This window comes from Phoxinus phoxinus (assembly GCF_949152265.1).
Source record: "Phoxinus phoxinus genome assembly, chromosome: 23".
NCBI lineage: Eukaryota > Metazoa > Chordata > Actinopteri > Cypriniformes > Leuciscidae > Phoxinus > Phoxinus phoxinus.
This window is the reverse complement of record NC_136898.1, coordinates 24,628,764-24,648,478: the sequence shown is the minus strand read 5'-3', so window position 1 is coordinate 24,648,478 and position 19,715 is coordinate 24,628,764. Positions and strand designations below refer to the sequence as shown.

Genomic DNA, 19,715 nt, shown 5'->3' with positions numbered 1-19,715 from the left:
GAAAAGTGTAAACAGAACAGAAGCGCACTACAGTCACGTCTAGCTAGCTAGTAGTAGCCTTGAACAACGATACTGAAACATTCAATTGTAAAGAAGGAATTGGCAACATGGTGATTGGGTGTGCATTTCGAAATTGTAAAAATAAACCAAATAGATGGTCACCAAAAAGTTTCCACAAATTTCCATTGAGAGATCCAGAAAGGACCCAACTGTGGCTTCTTGCTGCTGGCTTGGACAACGAGACACCGGCAGAGACTCAACTTCTACTTCTTCGTGAAATATTCTCTGCTTCTGTAGTGATGAGTGTCAGCGGCAGGTAAATACACTTGCGTGATTGTCATGTGGACCGGCTCTCTCGGTTGCCTAGGTAACTTAATATCACTCCGCCGCTGCTGTAGACTGTGCTAATAAATACAGGGAACAAAGTATAACTCTTGCAATGCAATGAAAGGGTAGTTTGATTTCTAACATTATTCTCTCAACAGACATTTACATCGACAGTCTGGCGTTATCATTTATTTGCTTTTGGTGAACTGTGGAGTGGGTAAAACTGTTTTTAATGGCAGGCTCAAGCCTAGCCTAGCACCGGCGAACTATGCAACTGGAAGGACTGGATGAAAAATGTTGAAAACTGTCTCCACTGATAAATAACACCCAGGCTAACTTGGAAATGAGGTCTGATGTCCAAAATTCTGAACCACCCCTTTAAATAAATAAAAAATCATTATAAAACCCCATAGGAAAATCTCGAAGGAACCAGCGGCAAAATAGACTACCGAGTGCTGATGTCATCCCTGCACCAGTCTATTGGTAAATATTACAAGTGCCATAACTTCTATTGTGTAGATACCAACACAAAGCTAACTGACACTTAGTGCCAATCAAAACTAAGAGTTTTCCAATATAATATATGACTTGTACCAAACTTAGCTAATCCACCCCAACCGACTAAATCTGGTTTCTCTTAAGTTTTTTTTTTTCTTTCCGTTTTCATTTGTATATTAAGATATCTAGTAGTGGGGTTCCTTAAGTTCATTGGAGTGTCTTTACCTGATGAAGTGCTACATCGGTCACCCAGTAATTATCGTTCTTGTCGGTAGTTATTCCATGCGGCAAATAAAACCTGTTCAAACAAACATCTCATCATCAACAAGCACAACGACTCAAAGAAAAAAATAGCAGTACAGCGTTTACACAGCTTCACTGATTATAAACCGGAGGATTCTAGTCTGCCAAACTGCACTGTGCCGCATGCCTGAACTGTAGACACGGTGCAATAACAGCATCTCACAGACTTACATATTTCTCCCTGAAGCTCTGAGCACTCGTCCTTTGACTGGATCCACCACCATGATGGAGGGCTGCTGGATGGGGCCCAGGGCCTTCTGCTGGTACATGCCATTCATATTAAAGGAGCTGCAGGAGAAAAATACTTCATTATACTAGAACAGCGTATTGTTTATCAGAAGTATTTGCACCTTTACAGGAATAAAAAACCTGTCATTATTTACATTCATGTTGTTCCCTTCTTTCTACTCTGGAACAAAAAGAAACTGAAAGAATGGCTGTGCTTTTCATGAAGTGTCTATATGCAGATGGGTGCTGTCTAGCTTCTATGCTAATATGGCAAAAAAGCACTGCCAACTTATCATTCATGTTATTCCAAGTCCTCCGAAATCATAAGCTTTGTGTGAGAAAAAAGGCTGAAGTTTAGCTGTCGAATGACATCAGACCTGAAATATAGCACACACATCATATGAACCACTTCTATGTTACTTTTGTGTTATATTTTGAACTCAACAGTATTTCTATTGCATGGAGAACAGAAATGTGGACATTCTGCTGAAAATGTACTTCTCAGAAAGGACAAAGTCAGAGATTGGGACTTGGTTGAGTAAATGACGACAGATTATTTTTTTACTGGGTGAACTGCAATAATCATAATTCAAATATGCACACATTGCAACGGACAGTTTATATAAGTTACATTTATGCACCCTCATGTCATCCATGGATGGACAAAAATGATCAGAGAATATTAAAAATATATTAATTTGTGTTCTAAACTAAAGGCTTAAAGTCCCTGTGTTGAAAATCCAGCTTTTAATGTTGTTTATGTGTCTATGTGGTGTTTTTAATCTGCTTTAAGACAAACCATGTGTAAGTTCATAAGTGGACAGCATTGCTGAGTATTTTCTGCTTAAAACTGCAGTGAACCAAAGACAGTCTCAAAAACACGGTGTGAAATCGCTGGTGTTTCTGACGTCACAAACTACCTTGTAACCAATCAGATCAACGTGTGATCGTCAACCAGTGGATCTCTGAGTGAGTGAGTGAGTGGAGGCGGGGCTCATTTGCATATTCATAGAACCATGCATACTAAATGAGGGTGTAGAGTTACATTCAATATATTTTAAGGCATCAAGACATTTTTTTTACAGGAAAAAACGTTTAAATATGTATTAGGGTGATCAAAGATGAGTTTTTAAGGGATAAAATGATTGACTACAGGGGGACTTTTAAGGATTTGGAAGGACATGAGGGCGAGTAAATTACAGATTTTTGGGTGAATTCACTTTAAGTTACACAATGCAATGGTAGCTTTTCCTTTATATAACCTTTCACAGACAGTAACATAATGCAGAGTCAATGACAACTTCATAAGCAAAAGGTCAGTGTTCATTACATGTCTAGATAGAGCTCAATTCTACATCAGCAATGTTTATCGCGTAATATGCACAAATTCTCTTTAAAAAATTCTCCAGAGCCTTTGGGTGGAGAATGCTTAAATGTATGGAGTGGGTTAATATTCCAGAACGTACTTCCTTCCCCATATGTGATCTCCTCTGTGGAAGACGATCAGGTCACCATTAGAGCTGAGAGCCAGACCAGACACCTGTCCAAACTGCAGCTCCGCCTCAGGCCAGTCTGACACCTCCACCAGATGGGCACCTGCACACACACACACACACACACACACATGCACAATTTAGTTTAGGTTTGGATTTGAACATGGAATGAATGAGGAATGAGAAAGAAACAACATTTAAAGTCTGAGGGTTCTAGTTTGAGACAACACAGACATCTATCGGAGGTTTTAATAGTTGTGTGCACCATTGATTCACATGAATGGATCAGCGGAGCACAAAGAGAACTGGCTCATGGGTCTAAAATAATACATTTATTATTGATCCACATTGAATAAATAATAACCGGTTGGCAAACTACTGAAAACAGCCCCTGAATAAGTTTGTCATGTAAAGTGGAATAATGACCACATTAGATTGATGCATCAGTGCATTATCACACAGAACTGCCCTCGACTGAGCCTGGTTTCTCCCAAGGTTTTTTATTCTCTATTTCTGATGGAGTTTGGGTTCTTGTCACCTCTGGCTTGCTTAGTTGGGGACACTTAATATTAATATTCAGCAATATTATTGATCTGCCTGCATTGACACCATTGTATGAGAACTGAACTGAGCTGGACAATGACATCACTGTGACAATTTTGGCTGAAACCGATAATTATTTATATTTGAAAGCCGATAACCTATATATTGCCCGATAAATCTAAATCCAATTTTTTTTTATAATTGTTTGAGAACCTGATTACAATAACAAAAGTCTCACCATAAAAAGCCATGTCCCAAGCACACAATTATATATTAATTATCATTATAATTTAATGTAGTCTATATGACAGCACATGTTGCACTTTACTGTATTTTCCTTTTTTGAAGTGATTTCAATCATATTTCAGGTAAATCAAACCCATCATGATGAACAGTACGCGCATTTGAAGTGTCTCAGCTTTAAAATGTTGGTCCGATAATGATAATATAAAAATGGACATATATCGGCCGCTACCGATATGGTGGCCGATATCGTGCACCCATCGCTGCTTTATAGATGAAATGCATTAGTTTAGTAATTGATGATCTTTACAACGGAACTGAATCAACACTGAACTGACTTCACATGAAATGCATAATTTTCCTGGTATCTCTGTAAAGCTGCTTTGAAACTGTATTGTGTAAAGCGCTATATAAATAAAGGCGACTTGACTTTTACACCACTAGACGCGAAACAATAGAGACATTCTGCATGTGAAACATCAAGTCAACCTGTACTCGACTGTATCTGAACACCTTTATGAGCTGCAGTCTAGTGGGAAATGAGGAATTAATGTGGATTGCAGGGCGCTAAAAACTATACACTTATACTATACACTATACTGTATACTATACACTTATACTGTATACTATGCACTTATACTATGCACTTATACTATACACATACTATACAATATACTATACACTAATACTATAAATTATACTGTATACTATGCACTTATACAATATATTATGCACTTATACTATACTGTATACTATGCACTATACTGTATACTATGCACTTATACTATACACTATACTGTATACTATACACTTATACTATACACTATACTGTATACTATACACTTATACTATACAATATACTGTATACTATGCACTATACTGTCTACAATACAATATACTATGCACTTATACTGTATACTATACACTTATACTATACATTATACTGTATACTATGCACTTATACTATACACTATACTGTATACTATACACTTATACTATACACTATGCACTTATAGTATACTGTATACTATGCACTATACTGTCTACAATACAATATACTATACACTTATACTGTATACTATGCACTTATACTATACATTATACTGTATACTATGCACTTATACTATACACTATACTGTATACTATACACTTATACTATACACTATGCACTTATAGTATACTGTATACTATGCACTTATACTATACACTATACGGTATACTATGCACTTATACTATACACTATACTGTATACTATACACTTATACTATACACTATGCACTTATAGTATACTGTATACTATGCACTTATGCTATACACTATACTGTATACTATACACTTATACTATACACTATACTGTATACTATACACTTATACTATACACTATGCACTTATAGTATACTGTATACTATGCACTTATGCTATACACTATACTGTATACTATACACTTATACTATACACTATGCACTTATGCTATACTGTATACTATGCACTCATACTATACACTTATACTATGCACCATTCACTTATACTATACTGTATACTAATACTATGCACTTTTACTATACACTATGTCATGGGCTGGAAACTATGCAGAGGAATAATCACTGACACGTGACAATAGCTAAAGAGGTGTTTGTATTTTAAATAAAGTCCCTCAAACTTGCATATGGATGTACATTTTAAGGTAGGAGCTATAAATATTATTAAACTGTGAGATTATAACCTGATCTGACAAATCATTTGCGTGACCCGAGGTGCGCGCTCCTGTGATTATCCCTCCGCGTGCAAGGATTGCAGACCCGTGCACTTTGTACTCAACCGTCTATTTTACTTTTGAACTTTATTGTTATTTTGGTTATTAAAGGTTATTTTGTCATTCAAGACGGTAGTATGATGCCCCTGCCCCTCTGTGACAGCTGAGTGCAATGAAGTGTCCAACACTTTGTTTTTCCAGTTCTTCTTTTTGGAATACCAGTGTGATCACACTACTCACTAAACACAGCATATAATAGAGCACAAGTAAGCAAACTGGGACACACCTAAGGTGTATAGTGTACTTAGACTGCCAACTGTCACTTTTCAGCAGCAGTGCTTCATTGTGACAACATACTGCGTGTAAATAATGTCAAGAAAACATGTCTTTCTCGAAGTTGTCCTCAAACAGATGGACTGGGTGTAAATCAGTATTAAGAATCCTTCACTGAACAAACTCACAAGCTTAACATCTGACCACTAAACTGCAAGATATCATTAACTTGTTCTCTGTAAAAAAATTATAAACCTGATAAACACCCAAAGATGTCAATGATATCTATTATTCTGTATTTACAGAGTCTCCAGAAGAAATGGTACATAAGACACACAAATGGATGAATATCTTCATTCTATTTAACAAAATATCAAACCAAGCATCATGTAAACAAATATAATATTTGTTCGAGTTCAAACTAAAAAACGATTTATATATGGTCAAAAAAGCAAAAAGTATTTGCCTAGTATCTGTTCTAAGAAACATAAAACCACATTTATTTACTCTTTTTGCATAATACTGAAATGGAAGAAGTCCATTTAAACAACCAGGACTCTTCCTAGAGCTGGCTGAACAATGAACCGGACGGTGAGAAGGGCCTTGGAGAAAGAGGGGACCAAGAACCTGATAAACTCCAGAGATCACAAGTGGAGATGGAAGAAACTTGCAGACGGACAACCATCCCTGCAACACTCCTCTGATCTGAGCTTCACTGAAGAGTAGCCATCTGAAAGCCTCTCCTCTCTGACTGTGAGAAACTATAATGAAGGTTGACCCTCCAACAGAACAAAACGACCCTAAGCACACAGCCAAAGCAATACAAAAGTGTATATAGGGATAACTCCCAGCCAGAGTCTGGATTTGAACCCAATTTAACCCCTCTTTAGAGACGTGGCTGCCCAAGGATGGTCACCAACCAACCTGACAGAGCTTGAGAGGATCTGCTCAGAAATATGGCAGAAAATCTCAAAATCCAGGAGTGCAAAGCGTGCTGCATCATACCCAAAAATAATTGAGGCTGCTTAATACTAAATACTGAGTTAAGGGTCTGAATATTTATGTCAGTGTGATTTGTCTTTTTTTTTTTTTTTAATGAGCAAAGTTATCGCAAAATAAGAATTTTAGGCCAGCAACATAACAAAATGTGAAAAATTAAGGGGTCTGAGCGATATTAAAACGTGACGATATATCTTGCCAAGATGAAAAACTATCTCACGATATCAGCACGAAGGAGTTGAGTTTGTGTCTTTTACAGCTTATGATAATTCATATTCTAAGTAGAACTAAATTGACAGCATTTTTTGTCAAGACCATGCAAAACACTGGAAGTGGCACATTCCCTGGACGAGAATACATTATCAGACCGTTTCCTGAGACCATATAAAAGTCACAATAAAGCATAGTACTATTGTGAAATCACAAACGCTGCGATTCAATTGAACACATATGCGCTGTTGTATTGTTATCATTTACATGCGGGGAACACGTCTCAGCAGATCGGTTAACAAACTCCAGCTCTGCATCTACTGTGAGTTTGATTATAATGTTCATCTGGGAATGCAACATGCGCCATCTCACCAGATTTTTAACATAATGATAATTAAACACGCCAATACAGGAGAAAACATCAATATCTTTCTAAATATGCAAATTGTTGATATGCAAAAATGAGTTTCGGTTCAAATTTGTCACCCGTTTCAAAAAGAAATTCACAAGCAAATAAAAGTACCCTACAGTTCTGAATGATGTATTACTCGTTTCTGTATAACAAAAAATGTATTTTAAGTCGTTTCCGCTGCTTCCGTGCCGGCATGTCCATAGGGTTAAACCCTTGCTCTGATGTTTTGATGTCCACATACTGTTGTTCAAGAAATTAGAGTGGAAGTGGCATTTGAAATGTTGTTGGGCCAGAATAGATCATACTGTAAAGTGTAACAACAAAAATCACAGGCCGTTGGCCCTCTGCAGGCATGTTATAATATGTAGTGTACAGAAGTTGATTACTATTTATAGTATATTACATTATGTATTTTAACAGTGGTGTTCAGTAAAAACATATGTTTACTTGCTTTTGATACTTTATTTGAATAAAATATTATTGCCTCATTGTTATTGGATATGTATTTAAATCGTTTTAAAGGCTATTGTTCACATTGGTTATTTTTATTACGACATTGTTTTGCATTTTGTGACTTTCAGTCAAAGAAAAAATACTATTTTTCCAGCCATATTTTGTCATAATTTCTTAAAAATAGTGTTCAAATGGTAACACTTTACAATAAGGTTCATTAGTTAACTACATTAGTTAACGTTAACTAATAATGAACTGCACTTATACAGCATTTATTCATCTTTGTTAATGTTAATTTCGACATTTACTAATACTTTATTAAAATCTTGTTAACATGAGTTAATGCACTGTGAACTAACATGAACAAACAATGAACAGCTTTATTCATATTAACTAACATTAACAAAGATTCATAAATAATGTAACAAATGTATTGTTCATGTTAGTTAATACATTAAATAATGTTTAATAAATGAACCTTATTGTAAAGTGTTACCGTTCAAATATTGTCTTGTCTCGTAAACCCAATATCTGAATATTTTCTGAATGCAATCTTTCAGTGAAATCAACTGACCAAATATATGGATGCCTCATCTTGCTCACAGGGGGTGATATGTTGACCAAAGCAGTGCAAATCTATTCAATAGCAATTCTCATGTTCCAGAGAATTATTAATACCACATGCTATAACATTACACACTCAGCCAACAATCTGCGCAACCCAACGTATAAATGATAGCAGTGAGATGGATAAAAACAGGCATCAAAAGGAAAACAGATGGATATGTGGGAGACAAACGCGTGTCTCAGTTGACACTGTGGCCCATGGGTTGAAAGCGTACTGTCCACACAACACTTGATACATTTGCTCTTTGTTGGGGTAAAAAAACGAGGCCGAAACCCACCTTGTTGGTCCCTTTGAGCCTCCCCTGTGGCGGGTACAGTCCTGCTCCTTGAGGGGCTGACAGTGGACTCTAACTGGTGAAACTTGTGCACTCTGTCCCTCGCCAGAATTGCATCCTCTTTTGTTTTGTAGCCTAAATGTGGCCAGCCTCTGTCTTTTTTTTGCATTATGCTATCAATCTCTGCCATCAGATGTGTCTGGGCTCGGGCCGCATCTGCAGGGTGGTACTTATGCACGTGGACAACATCATCTCTCTCCCCCAGCAGTTTAGAAAGAAGGGAATAGAGGTCACCTGCACAGGAAGAAAGAGGAGGAAAAGCGGAAAGACAAAAGAGGGATGGTGGTGTGAAAAGTGAGAAAGTCCTGCAGTGGAGGAAGGGAGGTTGTGCTGGTGGTGTACTGGATATACTCAACGTCCGATTATACATGTGCTATTTTTGCCTGTCCTTTACGGCGGTTGCTTATCAGATTGAATAACGCCTCCACTTGTGTAACAGTCAGACTGTGCAACATCAACAGTCTTTTATATCAGACTGTGCCACATCTATTCTGATAACGACAGCTGGGTGTTGTGTTCTGACACAAAATGAAAATGGTCAGAATGCTACATTACAAAATGTATTATGTTCATGCATGTATTTCAAATTTAAACTATTCCATTGGATACTATGTGAACACAAAATCAGCCTGCACAAGATATATCTGAATAAACTATTTTATTCAAAGCCTGTTACGCACTGCCAGTGTGCGCATCCTCGGTCCAGTGAACTGCATAAGACCAGTGCGAGCCAAGCACTATCATCACTATAATATTTCACTGTAACAGTGGTCAAATAAGGAAGCTAGTGAATTTACAGCTTTCTATGACTATTTGTCAAGACATTTTGAGGGCTCAAACTGAGAAAGAGGGCACCATACTTTTGCTATACTACACACACAACTACTATTCTTGCATTAAAACAAACTGGTCATTTATTGAGATAGGATGCCCGTCCCTATATCGAATTTATGACGAAATGACTACAATTGTGCTTAATGTTGAATGGTATCAGTGAAATTATTAGACTTCACTTAGTGAGTAATAGAATAGCACTGTCTATTCTAGTAACCAATTTTAAGTGTTCAGAAACATGTACATTTTAAGGACTTAAGGAGTTTGCTAAAGTAGCTAATGCTTGTGGGAGATGCTGCAGGAACCATGAGATTACTTTATTATTTGATGTTCTCATTGAAAAGGTGACAATCCCAAGTGACCCCAAACATTTTAGACAAGTCAAGTTGTGATGCCGAACAGGACCACATGAACATGCCAAAAAAACTGAACAAAACAACAACCGCCTTGACCTGACTGCATATACCTACTACAATACATGGATCCATTCAGAATTACTAAACACAGCAACATACACATGACAAATAAATAAAAAATGATCCTGAATGTGTGTGGAAACAATGTGAATGTACTGAAATGTGTCTGTGCACAAATACAATGATACATGGTTTGTTTGTGCCTCAATATAATAGACTCGCGTGTGCTTACTGTAGGACTCCTATATATCACTGCAATCGTCTTTACCTCGTTTGCAATCCAAAACTTTACTAGCGAGACGCTGGTTTGTTTTATCCAGCCGAGAAATGTAGTTTGCGTATCATCTGGCCATACAGCGGTGGGATGTGTTGACGTTGCGTTCAGTCTGTATTTCACACAGCACGATGCATGAGGGCTCACGATCTTCAGAAACAATCTCAGAATATGACAAAGCTCGTGTTTTAAAGCTTAGCAGACACTGGAATGAATAATACACTGAAAACTGGCCACGAGCCACTGCTCTCTCTGATGTAATCAGCCTGGACCTCTAAGATCATCTAACTCTAACTGCGCGACGTAAACTACGTTAATTGCATTAAATTAGTTTAACGTGCCAAGGATTTTGAATTAACCGCATGTGTTAACACATTAACGTTGACAGTCCTAATTAATAATAATTCGCCACATTTATATAGGGCTTTTCTCTGCACTCAGAGTGCTTTACATAGAAGAGGGGGATCTCCTCAACCACCACCAAAGTGCAGCACCACCTGATGATCATGTGACGGCAGCCATATTGCGCCAGAACACACACCGGCTTATTGGTGGAGAGGAGATCAATCAGTGTATGGGGATGATTAGGAGGAGCCATGATGATGGACAGAGGCCAATGGGCAAATTTGTCCAGGTTCCCGGGGTTAAACCCCTACTCTTTATAAATAAATATATATATGCATACACTCACTGGCCACTTTATTAGGTACACCATGCAATTAGCAGGTTGGACCCCCATTTTGCCTTCAGAACTGCCCAAATTCTTCGTGGCAAAGATTCAACAAGGTGCTGGAAAGATTCCTTAGGGATTATGGTTAATGATTTCATCAGAGTTGCCGAAGATTTGTCGGCTGCACATCCATGATGTGACTCTCCCGTCCCAGCACATCCCAAAGCTGCTCTATTGGATTGAGATCTGGAGACTGTGGAGATCATTTGAGTTTAGTGAACTCACTGTCATGTTCAAGAAACCAGTTTGAGAAGATTTGAGCTTTGTGACGCATGTGTTAACTTATCCTGCTGGAAGAGGCCATCAGAAGATGGTCCACTGTGGTCATAAAGGGATGGGCAGATTGGACACGGTCAGCAACAATACTCAGGACGGATATGGCATTTAAATGATGCTCAATTAATACTGAGAGGCCCAAAGTGTGCCAAGAAAATATCCCACACACCATGACAGCACCAGCAGCCTGAACCGCTGATACAAGGCAGGATGGATCCATGTGGTTTACACCAATTTCTGATCCTACCATCCTAACCCTCTACCAACTACCAATCCAGGACCCTGTTTATTAGCGTTCCTCTGACCATCTCAGTGGTGAAATATTTCATAGATTTCCATTGGATCTTGGACTAACACGAACACATACCCAGTGCCATCAGATAAGGCTGCTAAAACAACTGCTAGACATCTCTTACTGGGCAAAAACACGACCCCTCGAGGCTTCTCATTGGTCCACATGCAGTTTCTTATGGACTAATAGCCTTTTCCCCATCTTGACTCTCATCCCAAGGTTCACAACAGGGTGGCCATAAATAAACCTGCAGATGAAGTCAGGTAATTGACTGACCACGCCACAACAGGGGCTGGAACAACTCTCCACACACTCCTATACACAATGGATACAATACTACAAATTCAATTCACACTAATTCAGAAAAATAAGTACTTAACAACAGCTAGTCTTAATAACAGCTAGTCTTAATAACAGCTAGTCTTAATAACAGCTATACTTAATAAAAGTATACATGACAGTTGCAACTTTTTCAGTTATGTTTGGATCTGTGCATTCAGAACATTGCCAAAATTTCAGAGGTGGTTCGGGAAGCAAGTAACACAGTTAAAATTCAGTCACGGTTCTAACTGTGAGCTTTAGATTATTTAGATGCTAATACATAACATTTATACATCTATTCTGTAAAAATCTATTAAAATACCATGATATGCAAAAGACCAAGTCATTTTTTCAATAAGGTTTCTTTTTATTAACATTAGTTATCTTAGAATGAACAATACGTCTACAGCCTTTATTAATCTTAGTTCATATTTACCTCAACATTTATACATAATAAATTTAGATCAAGTTCTGTCAAAATTAGTTAATGAACTAATGTTCATAAAATGTTAATAATGCTGTAAAAAATATATTGCTCATGGTTAGTTTATGGTATTTAATGCATTAACTAATGTTAATAAATGAGACCTTACAGTGAAAGGAGGAGTTTTGGGATTACATTTTGCCATGATAAAACAGCAGAAATGAGATGCTAGCAGATTATGCAAGCTCTCAGCTTTTTGGTGAGTGAATCCTTTTAAAATTTGAACTCCAAAGAATCTCAAAAATGTAAAAGAAAAAACGTTGCTGTGAAGGCAGTCATGCATTGGTGCATTCATCATCAAAAAATTAAGGAAATGAAAGAACATTTAATTCATGTCATGACGCCTTTAAAACTAATCTCTGATAAACCAGAACACAAACATGTCAAAGCACACAGCTTTCATTTGCACAGCCTCCAGCCTATTCACATCAACATTAGATTTCCATGTCACCAATCAATCGAACGATGTGTTTAACAGTTTATCAAGCCATATGCCACTTGACACATGATTTCCTTTCTTTTATGGAACACACAAGGAAAAATCTTGCAGAAAGTAATTTTCCATACAAAGAAATAAAATAAAAATGGATGTTATTAAGCTATAAACAGGCCAAGAAATGAGCACCGAAAAAGTAGTGACAAATAAATAAGATTTGAAAATGAGTTTGAGAGCGGTGTCAGAGCAGAAGGATTTTAGCATTTGTTTATTGTTTTACTTTTCTTTTAAATTATAATATTATGTTTATTATTATTATTTTGTATTACATTTTTTATTCGCAATTTATTATGGTGTTGTCATTTTTGTAAACTTCACTGCAGACAATGAAATATTCATGATGTTTTTATGATGCTTTTATCAATTTTTCCATCTTTCACTGTATGGAAAAAGCAACAAAACAACAACTTTCACGTACCACTGAAAAAAGAAAGTCATGCAGGTGTGGAACAGTTTTTATTCATTTTCCAACCTTGCTCTGTTTGGATGACTCCCCTTTCTGGCACTCATTTCCAGTCTCTGAGTTGTACTAAAAAATCCATTGTGTTTTTTGTTATGGTAAAAGAGTGCCATTCAGCGTGTCAAATTAGATTTGTAATGGTATTCCAGCACTGATTGTGTTACTATGTCTGTAATTTGAAATAATTTTGAAAAATCTTACCCTGATCCCGAACTTCCTCTTCTCTCTTGGGCTCCTCCAGCTCCAAAGACTCCACAGCATCTGTGCAAATCAAAAACAGAAATGAGAAAATGAGAATATATATAAGAGAACAAATCAAATTAGGAACATTTAATTAGCTAAATAAAAAAAAAAATATAATATATATAATGCAATCATACCATGATACAAGAGTTTGGTCGTACTGCCTACTCTCACTATTGCGTGTGCAAAATCTTGAAATGTGTGTGTTTGGACGGTACCTTTATGAGGAGCTGCCTCGTGCCTCATGGACATCATATGGTCTGGCCTGACCGGGATGGGAGTACTGGCCTCAGAAGGGATGTTTCGGAAAAGCTCACTGCTGCCGTCATCTCCGCAGTTCATGTAAGGCACAGCATGGATGTTGTCCATGTAGTACATGATGTAGAAGTTACACATCTCATCATTGGAGGTGCCTCTGTGAGGAAAACAACAACGGGACATGAACAAACTACCAGCACCGAACACAAATACAGCTCCAGAGCTTTACGTATGAAAATATCCAACAGAACTACAGTAGCCACAGTCCACTAACCCTCTACATGCCAGAGAATGGCAAGATATTTTTTTAAAAAAGCTGTTAGGTTTTTGTTTTGTTTTGACGACTTAATATGATAAAGATGGACTGTGCAGGATTTTCAGTTACTCTTTGTAATAACAACATTCAAACTTGGCCTCTCCTCGTGGGCGGGCTCAACACTGCCAGAAGCCACGCCCCTGATCAGGAAGCCACACCCCTTTCCTCTGACATCACATCAGGTGAAACAAACACTGCGGCAGCGTCTCAAGAGCAGTTTCTGACTCAGTCAGGTGTTTTGCAAATATGTGACTCTGGACCACAAAACCAGTCACATGGGTCATTTAACAAAAAATTGAGATCTATACATCATCTGAAATCTGAATAAATAAGCTTTCCATTGATGTATGGTTTGTTAGCATACGACAATATGTGGCCGAAATACAATGATTGTGCTGCATTCACTCACAAAAATACATGTTTTATATATTTACGGTAGGAAATTTACAAAATATCTTCATGGAACATGATCTTTACTTAATACCCTAATGATTTTTGGCATAAAAGAAAAATCTATAATTTTGACCCATACGAAGCATTGTTGGTCATTGCCACAAATAGAGACTTTGAGACTGGTTTTGTGATCCAGGGTCACATTATTTCAAAGAGTTACGCTAATAATTCGATGACTGGCTGTAATTTGCGAGCGAGTTTAGCGATCTTCTGTCTACCTCACTAATAAACAACAATTACGTGTCATCATAAAAACCCAGTAATCTGACGTGTAAAGAGTGCTGTCAATAAGGGAATAGCAACGTTATCGAAGTGTTTGTGTCGAGACAGGAGAACTTAGCAGAGCTTCCCGAGCTTCAGACACAGACGTCACACTCACTGGCCAAAGGATGCAGCGCAGACACATCCCGAGCACAGACAGTGTCTCTGTACACACACACACTTCCAGTGCATCACAAGTCATGATTGAGAGGGATTATGTTCGTATGACTCTATACTTTATTTTTTGGGGAAAATCCTGCAACTTTATGGGATATCACAGCTATATATTTTAGCTTTTGTTTTCAGATGCACTTCCAAATACATGATGTATGCATGATGGTGATGCAAAATGCAGCCTTGAGCAGAAGAGATTTCTTTCAAAAACATAAAAAATAATAGTTTCCAACTTTTGAACTTTTTATATATATTATTTCTTAATATTTAATCAAAATGTCATCATGTAATCACGCAGTTCAGCCATTCACATTCTGCCTGCGCTTCAGTTTCAATATGCAACTCTTACTTTTCACAATCCTGTCAACAACCAATGGATAAAATGCCCTATTTCTTTTGCCTGTTCGATAAGCCATTTCACTCAGACATTCTTCCATATACACAAGTAAAGGTCACAACTTCCATTTCAAGCCAACTTCAAGACTAAGACTAATGCATTTCTGATGTTTCCCACAATCACCGCACCACCGACTGTCAGATCTACACCACACCTCAGAATTACATCACGTGTAGTGAAATCTGATATTACGTTGAATAATATAACACTAGATTAAACAAGACATACCTTATTATTTCTACCATAACAAGGTTCTATAATTTAACAGGTTTAATACGATTTTTGGTGCTTGGACTCCTAATTACACTTCTCATGGGGTGCACATACTTTTTCACAATATATAATGAGGTTTGTAATGAATTCACGTCTGTGTGCTTGTGTGCACATGTTTCTGGCCTAAGCGGGCAGTTGACAAAGACCAGACTTTAAGTCAACAATCGTCTTATCGTGTGGCCTTGAGTCGGGTGTGTGGGCTTCCCGGGAGATGCGTCAATGCACGATTGTGTGCTCGCTCTGTCACCATGGTAACAGGAATGGCAGGGCACAGGCAAACACACGTCTGAGGAGTCACGCTCAATCGGGATATGATGAAACACACACTTCGACGACGAGCTGACCTATGCAGTGTGTTTCATCACACACAGACACACACACACACCACCTGTCGTACCATGTGTGAGTTTGTCAGATAGACGTACAGTAGTAGGACAGGTGGTCAGAGACACAGCGACAGGAATCAACACCATGCAAACAGAGTGAGATGAAGAGCATGCACACCATCATCACTCCTCTAGCACACTTACTGCCACTGTAACTCTACATGGGAATGAAAAATAAAAGGTGAAATCTCTTACAGAAAATCTGACATCAATTATACAGTTTAAACAATGTTATTAAGTTTTACAAAGCAGTGAGAGTCTAAATAAAACAACAACAAGAACTTACCCGATTTCGGTATCAGTGGTTCTTCCTTCTCCTGTGAACATACACCGGGCTGCTAGTATGTCTCCATTTTTCACGTCAATGGTATTGGTGGCTGGATAGAAAGCCTGAAGGTTAAGTTCAGAGAGGAGGAATAAAAAAAGAGTAAGTTCAGCCAAAAATGAAAATCCTGTCATCATTTATTCACTATCACTTCGTTCGAAAAACCCACAAGATATGTTTTAATGAAACCTGGGAGATTTCTGTCCCTTGAAATGAAAGTCATTCACACCAAATAAAATAAAATAAAAGCCTCAAAAATGTCTAAAATAAACTGTAGACATAATCCAAGGCTTTATAAGAGACACGGTCACCTGACAGACAGATTTAATTTAGGCTTTTATTCTCAAATAAACATTGGTCAACACACATTGGCCCTCATTTATCAATCTTGCGTCGAAACGGCCGTATATGTTGGCGTAAGATTATGCTTACACTCCTCTCACCGCCTGATTTATGAAGCTGTGCGTACCTTTGAAATTCAGGTGTACGCGATACCTGCCTCTTGATAAATGCCGCGGCTGAAAACGATCGTCATTAGATTATCACGCCCCTATATATTCACGTCTCCGCCTCCCCCACGCCCTCATTTTACGCCATGGACACACGGAAGACGGCAAAGAGGAGAAACTTCTCCGGTGGAAATCCAGTTTAAATCGCTGGTTGGTTGAGCAAATTACCTATCACAATGCATTATTTTACAGCACGTGTTTTGAAACTATTAGCGTTGAATTTCGCATGACGTCACATGTGATGGGGTGTACAATAGTGATGATGATGTGAATAATTGCATGACAATTTGTAATATTCTTCTTATTAGTATTATGATTTTGATTATTAATGACGCTTATTGTTATTTAGAAGAAGAATGTCTTTGTTATTATTATTATTTGTATTATTATTATTATTATTATTTAAAAGAAGAAGAATGTCATTTTAATTATTTTGTCAGTCTGAATTATGTTTTGGTCATTGAGAGCCTGTCATTCCTGAACCCAGTCCGTGCGCACCTGCCGGGCCTAACTCACACAAATAAACACTGAAGTTTATCATTTCTATGTTGTTGTTTTTTTTACAGTGGGTCATAATATGTCATATCTTTAGTTTGTCAGTGCGTTTTGTGGTGTTAGGAATTGTTTTTCTGCGCATTTCAGCACTAACTCAAAACGTGCGTACATGTACACCACCTCCTGAGCTGGCGTAGGATTTGAGCGTGCCGTACGCCAACGTCCATATTGATAAATCGCAAAGTCACCGTGGTTTTGGGTGTACGCTAGAAATTTGGTGTACGCACTTTTCATAAATGAGGGCCATTATGTGGTACATGGAAGCTCAATTGTGCTTGCTTGACGAGAAATACAGCTGTGGTCAGAAGTATTGGCACCTCTGGTAAATTATCAAAGATGGCTGTGAAAATAAATCTGCATTTCAATCTTTCATTCAAAAAATTCGTAAAAATCTAACCTTTCAGTGAAGTAAAATAATAAAATGAGGGGTGTGTGGGGTCACATTATGAAATAAATGTTTTTCTCCAAAACACGTAGCCCATAATTACTGGCATCCCTAGAAAATCGTATGAGTAAAATATCTCTGAAGTTCATTCTAATATTTAAAAATTTTAGCACACCAGGGTGAACGGGAACATGAAATTGTCCAGTCATGACTATTGTTTCACAGGAGTATAAATATGAAGACACACGAAGGCCAAATTCCCTGAATCATCCATCACAATGAGGAAAACCAAAGAATATAGTTCTGATGTGCAGCTTAAGATTGTTGCAAAATAAAAGCTAAAGCATTGAAAATTCCCATTTCCACCATCAGGGCAATAATTAAAAAGTTCCAATCAACTAAAGATGTTACGAATCTTCCTGGAAGATTTGTGTGTCTATATCATGGTGAGGAGGAGAGTTTGAGTGGCCAAAGACTCTCCAGGGATCCCAGATGGAGAATTGCAGAGATGAGTTGAGCCTTGGGGTCAGAAAGCCTACAAAATATATATCAAACAACCCCTACATCCCCACATGTTGTTTGGGAGGGTTTCAAGAACAATCATCTGCACTCATCCAAGAACAAACTCCAGCATATTCAGTGGTCAGACACGACTGGAACTTTAAACGGGACTGGTTTCCGTGGTCAGATGAAACTAAGAAAAAAGTTTTTTGGCAGCAAACACGCCAGATGGGATAAAAGTGCCCCATGCCCACGGTTAAATATACAGCTGGATCTTTAATGTTGTGGACCTATTCTTCTGCTGGAGGTCCTGGACTTCTTGCTCAGATACATGGCATCATGGATTCTAGCAAATACCAACGGATAACCAAAATACAAAACCTGACGGCTTCTGCTAGAAATTGTATAATGGGCGTGGTTGGATCTTCCATCAGGACAACGATCCGAAACAAACATCAAAATCAACACAAAAATGTGTCACTGAGCACAAAATGAAGCTTCTGCCATGACCGTCCCAGACCCTGACCTGAACCCTATAGAAGATGAGTGGGCTGAACTGAAGAGAAGCAGCACCAACACGGATCTGGGAATCTGCAGGATCTGGAGAGGTTCTGTGTGGAGGAATGGTCTCTGATCTCTGGTCAGGTGTTCTCCAAACTCATCAGGCTTTACAGGAGAAAACTCAGAGCTGTTATCCTGGCTAAAGGAGGTTGCAAAAAGTATTTAATAAAAGGGGGCAAATAATTATGGCCAATGTGTTTTGGAGAAAAGCATTTTTTTTTATATAATGTGATTCACCCCCCACTTTCAATAATTTGACTTTAATGAAAGGTTAGATTTTTGTGATTATTTTTAAATGAAAGATAAAAAGGATAAACAATGCAGATTTATTTTTACAGCCATCTTTGATCATATTTACCAGGGGTGCCAATAATTCTGACCACAACTGTATCTTCATTTGTGTTTGAAGATAAATCAAAGTCTGAGTACAGAATATACATTTTGGGCGTAAACCTTTAACATAAACAAATTTGCAGACTCAAAAATAAAAAAACATATGAGGAGCATATGAATCACAATGACATGGGTCATTACCATGACTGACAACCCTTATCAGTGAAACATGACGCATTAACTTCCCTCTCTAGGTGCCACAGTAACTCATCATGCTCCACCAAGCAGAGAGGACTTGTTAAACATACCTGTGGCAACAGTGGAGACTGGCGCCCGATCTGAGTCCACTGTCCATTACGAACCCTGTACCCACTCACAACTTTACCTGAAGCACAAGACATGACACATGATTTACATTACCATAAAAAGTAAAAAGAGTAGATATAACAAATAAATGCATAAAAAAATGCATATCTCACCAAGGCTGTGTGTGTGTGTCCTGAAG

General features: G+C 37.9%; 1 protein-coding gene across 8 annotated transcripts in view; it reads right to left on the bottom strand.

Annotated features, from left to right (window-relative positions):
* pam (peptidylglycine alpha-amidating monooxygenase) overlaps nt 1–19,715 on the bottom strand; it is a 55,786-nt gene that overhangs the window by 9,996 nt on the left and 26,075 nt on the right. For 4 of the 8 annotated variants that reach the window (XM_079600196.1, XM_079600198.1, XM_079600199.1 and 1 more), the window contains exons 10-18: nt 19,690–19,715; nt 19,519–19,595; nt 16,328–16,431; nt 13,742–13,938; nt 13,482–13,541; nt 8,641–8,931; nt 2,823–2,952; nt 1,300–1,416; nt 1,051–1,123 (exon numbers count right to left, since the gene is read on the bottom strand). The exon at nt 19,690–19,715 is cut by the window's right edge and continues 55 nt beyond it. In XM_079600196.1, the coding sequence (XP_079456322.1) occupies nt 1,051–1,123; nt 1,300–1,416; nt 2,823–2,952; nt 8,641–8,931; nt 13,482–13,541; nt 13,742–13,938; nt 16,328–16,431; nt 19,519–19,595; nt 19,690–19,715 (1,075 nt within the window). The remainder of the gene's footprint in view (nt 1–1,050; nt 1,124–1,299; nt 1,417–2,822; nt 2,953–8,640; nt 8,932–13,481; nt 13,542–13,741; nt 13,939–16,327; nt 16,432–19,518; nt 19,596–19,689) is intronic. The other 4 variants (XM_079600201.1, XM_079600200.1, XM_079600202.1 and 1 more) reach the window with 1 other exon arrangement.